General features: G+C 38.7%; 1 protein-coding gene across 1 annotated transcript; it reads right to left on the bottom strand.

Moving 5' to 3' along the window:
* Positions 1–1122: 1122 nt before the first annotated feature.
* LOC147538544 (uncharacterized) lies at positions 1123–2097 on the bottom strand. Its single transcript, XM_086642969.1, has 2 exons — positions 1872–2097; positions 1123–1781 (listed from the first exon to the last, which is right to left on the bottom strand). Exons 1-2 carry the CDS (start codon positions 2095–2097, stop codon positions 1123–1125), a joined length of 885 nt encoding a protein of 294 aa, XP_086499095.1.
* Between the last annotated feature and the right edge of the window lie 2148 nt (positions 2098–4245).

The following is a 4245-nucleotide window of genomic DNA, read 5'->3' as shown; positions in this document are numbered from 1 at the left end:
AACGGGCAACCTCCAAAATATGTCGATGTTTCCTTTCGACAACCCCATTTTGTTGGGGGGTGTAAGGACACGATCTTTGATGGATAATACCATTTTCGTGAAGCCAAACTTGAATGTCACGATTTAAGAATTTTGTTCCATTGTCGGAACGAATTGTTTGTATTTGAGGAAAAGGAATACCCCCATGACCGGTATTGAGAGTAGTGACGAGAGAACCAAATTGAGTCTTAATGTAATTTAAAAAATTCTTAAGATAATTCTTAGTATCCGATTTGGAAGAAAGAAAAAATACCCAAGTACATCTAGAAAAGTCGTCAACGATGGTGAGAAAAAAACGAATTCCGGAAAGAGAAGGAAGAGAAAAAGGACCCCATAAGTCTACATGAATAAGTTCAAACGGTTTAGAAGAAGTAGACGTACTAATAGGAAACGGTAATCTAGTTTTGTTTGATAAAGGACAAATATTGCAAGAATGTTTATTTAATGAATTAAACGGAATACACGGAATTTTATTCACTAAATACCTGAAACGTGAAAGACTCGGATGTCCTAGGCGACAATGCCATAGGTCCGAAACATTATTGCAATTAAAAAACGAAGAAAGCAAAATTCTAGGTTCCGTGCTAAGAAAATATAAGTCGTCTCTTGGATCAACATGTCCAATCTTCTTTCCCGTTACTCGGTCCTGAAAGATACATGAGAAAGAATTAAAGGTTACTTCACAATCAAGTGATTTAGATATTTCGGAAACGGAGATTAAATGAAATTTAAAACATGGAATATGTAAAACATGTTGTAAAGAGAGTGAACTTGAAAAAGAGATGGAACCAATGTGAGATACACGAATGCGACTATCATCAGGTAATCGGACGAAAAAATTAGGTGGAGCAACATAATAAATGGAGAATAATGATAAGTCCGAACATATATGTCGGGAGGCACCCGAGTCTATAACCCAGGGGGTGTTGTTAAATTTACCTGTGAGGTTCACGAGTGGGTCATTAGTAGAAGGTCCGAGTGAAGTTGATGTATTCTGGACCGGTGGAGTGCCTGTAGAGACCCGTGGATGCTGGGACAGGAAGTTACATAAGTTCACATATTGTTCTTGAGACATAGATGTGGCTAGGGCGCCTTCGTGTTAGCTGGAATCGATTTGACAGCAGCAACAGTAGTATGTTGTCGAGGACGAGGTGGGTACCCATGGAGCTTATAACAAGTCGAGATTAAATGACCATGCATACGACAATTATCACAAAATGGACGTGGACGTTTTAGACGTTGTTTCTCTAAATTCTCAGCTTTGTCCGATCGATTAAAATGTCCATGATTTGGTTTATGAACCGCAAGTGCAGCACCTTCCGGAGTGATAACGGAGTCATTCATGATGTTTTGTTGAACCTCCTCTTGTTTGACTAAACTATGAATACGTAGTATGGATGGAAATGGGTCCATGAGCAAGACTTCACTTCGAATGGAAGAGAAACGATCGTGTAAACCTTGGAGGAATTCCATGGCACGATCTTGATTCAAACGATCCGTCATTGTTTTGCCATGACCACACATACATGGTTCAAAAGCAATGAGTGACTGAAGTTCATCCTGAAGAGACTTCATACGTGTAAAATATGCGGAAACGTCGGATCCATATTGTCTTAAAGATGTAATAGCACGTTTGAGTTGGAAAATCTTTGGAGCATTGGTTTGATAAAACCGTTCATGTAAATTTTGCCATATTTCCGCAACGTTGTCATCGTAAAGAATCGATTGACGGATGTCCGGATCTACGGAGTTCAATAGCCAACTAGTAACGAGATCATTACAACGATTCTATGAATGGAGATCGTTTGGAGAGGTTGGACGTGGGAGAGAACCATCGACAAAAGCAAACTTGTCTTTGGCACGTAAAGCCATCTTCATGGCACGAGACCATGAAGGATAAGTATCTCCCGATAGAAAGGGTGTGATCAAGATTGTTGTTGGTGAGTCCGAATGGTGAACATCGAACAAGGGAGATGGTTGAGCACCATTGTTAGGGATGGAACCCGAGGGATTGGAACCCGAGGGATTGGAACCCGAGAGATCAGTTGAGGAAGCCATTAGTACTAAAAAAAAATCGAATATTGCTCTAATACAATATGAATTTGTGGACAATGATTAGTGATCAAGACTCAACCGTGTCTATGCAAGCAGTAAATCGAGAGGGAAGAGAGAGATAAACCGAGCTAAACAAGTAGAGAAGAGATAAATGAAATGATTTCTCTGTATGGAAATGCTTGGTAACCCAGCAGTTGGGCCCAGCTGCTTGACCAGTACAGGTGGAAGGGGTACTTTGTATGCTACTTAATTGCTCTAGGTTTGATCTAGACCGTTCAAAATGAATGGTCCAGATTAGATCCCATTTTTTATTACTTCTTAGAATACCAAGCAGTCTAAACACAAATTGTCCATCGTTCCATCTTCATCTATTTTACCTTCTTCTTCTTTTGCTTCCAACAAATCCTTTTAGGGTTTTGAAGAATTGTCTAGTTTCTAGAACTTCTATGCAACTAGAAACTACAATGGATGAAGGCTCTTCTTCTTCTCTAAAAGAAGCTTTTGTAGGTTGTGAAGGTGAGATCATTAAACTCCTTAAAACAATGATTATGTTTGTTTCATTACACTATTTTCACTTGAAGTTCATATGTAAAGAGGGTTGTATTTGAATTAATTAGTTCAATTATTTAACATGAACTTAATATTAATTAAAAAGATCAATGAAATAGGTTTTCCCGTGGGTAGTTTAACCACTTTTATTGGTATAAATCCTCATTCTTTTCTTTCATTCTAATTCAGATTTCATACAATTAATGTGAATTATAGTTTTCATAATATGTTGTATCCATTATTCTTTCAACAACAAAAAAATGTTGTATGCATTATTTAAATACTTTTGCTATTTTTATTTCATTCTCTGACTTTGTCTATAGTAACAATTTTAGTCCTCATAAATTAATTCGTGTATATGTGGATGCGTAGGTTTCGTGGAAGTGTTTGCTAGCAATGATGGTGTGTCCAATCCTTGTCTATCAACTGAAAACAATCAACAAATCGTACAACCTGAATTAGGTATGAAATTTCGCAACGATGAAGAAATATTCGAACTCTTCAAAAGATATGCATACAGTAAGGGGTTAGCTGTTAAGAAAAGAACAAGAGTCAAAGATGAAGATGGAAATAATCGTTACGTAACATTTACATGTTGTCGAGAAGGTCATAGAATTTCGTCCGTAAGAACAACTTTAAATCCGAAAGCAAATTCTGAAACAGGTTGCAATGTTAAGATCGCCGCGAGGTTGGGTTAGATGGATTTTGGGTGATTTTGAAAGTCATTTTAGACCACAACCATGAGATTAGTCCTTCCAAATATCGTTTGTTTCGCTCCAACAGAGAAATTAGTAAATCAGTTCAAAGGCAACTCGACTTATCAGATCAGGCCGGAATTCATCCAACCAAGACGTATTGATAAGTCATGAAAATGCCTCATTTCAATCTCTTAATTGGAGCTAGTTAGTCCATATCGAGCCGTTACTCTGATGAACTGCTTGATTTTCTTTCTCAGGTGTCTTTTACGGAGTTTAGTGTGAAAAACAGGCGAAATCGGGAGAAATTGATGTTAGGGGCATTTTGGTCATTTGGTGACAAGGGTAGCATGGTAAGTTTGGATAATGTTGATGTTCGGATGAGAAGAGGGGTCCATGACGAGTCCGTGGGCGAACGGAAGTCGAATCGGAATCCGGACGAGCGAATTAGGCAAGGTCAAAGTTGAAGTCAAAGTTAGTTGACCAAATGGGTCAGTAACACATGGCACGCAGGAGGGAAGTAGATCAGACGGTCCAGATCAGTTGTGGGCTACGTTCGGTCAGTAAAGGTGGGTCACAGTATTCTCAAAGAGCGTCAGATCCGGTACACCCGAGCACAAGATATCACCATGCAACCAACTGTGGCTTGTCGAGATCCGAGAGTTTCAGCACACGTGTTTTTCATCCAACAGCAGCTAGCACAATCCGTCATGTCCCGCGAAGCACCCTATCTTATTCAGTTCACCAACTTTGAAATCCCACATAATTTCCTTTTCTCTCTCTCGAACTCTAACTCTCTTAACTCACATAAACTGATTCAAAACAGTTTAAGGTGTCGTTTGGCAACACTAAAATAAGTTACTTTTTTGCTTATTTAAGTGGAAAAGTCAAAAAGTTAGTTTGGTAC

Source organism: Eschscholzia californica, unplaced genomic scaffold (genome assembly GCF_041429995.1).
Source record: "Eschscholzia californica isolate CP2 unplaced genomic scaffold, dmEscCali1.0.p SCAF_5, whole genome shotgun sequence".
NCBI lineage: Eukaryota > Viridiplantae > Streptophyta > Magnoliopsida > Ranunculales > Papaveraceae > Eschscholzia > Eschscholzia californica.
The sequence above is the reverse complement of the archived record's forward strand: the minus strand, read 5'-3'. Positions and strand labels throughout refer to the sequence as shown.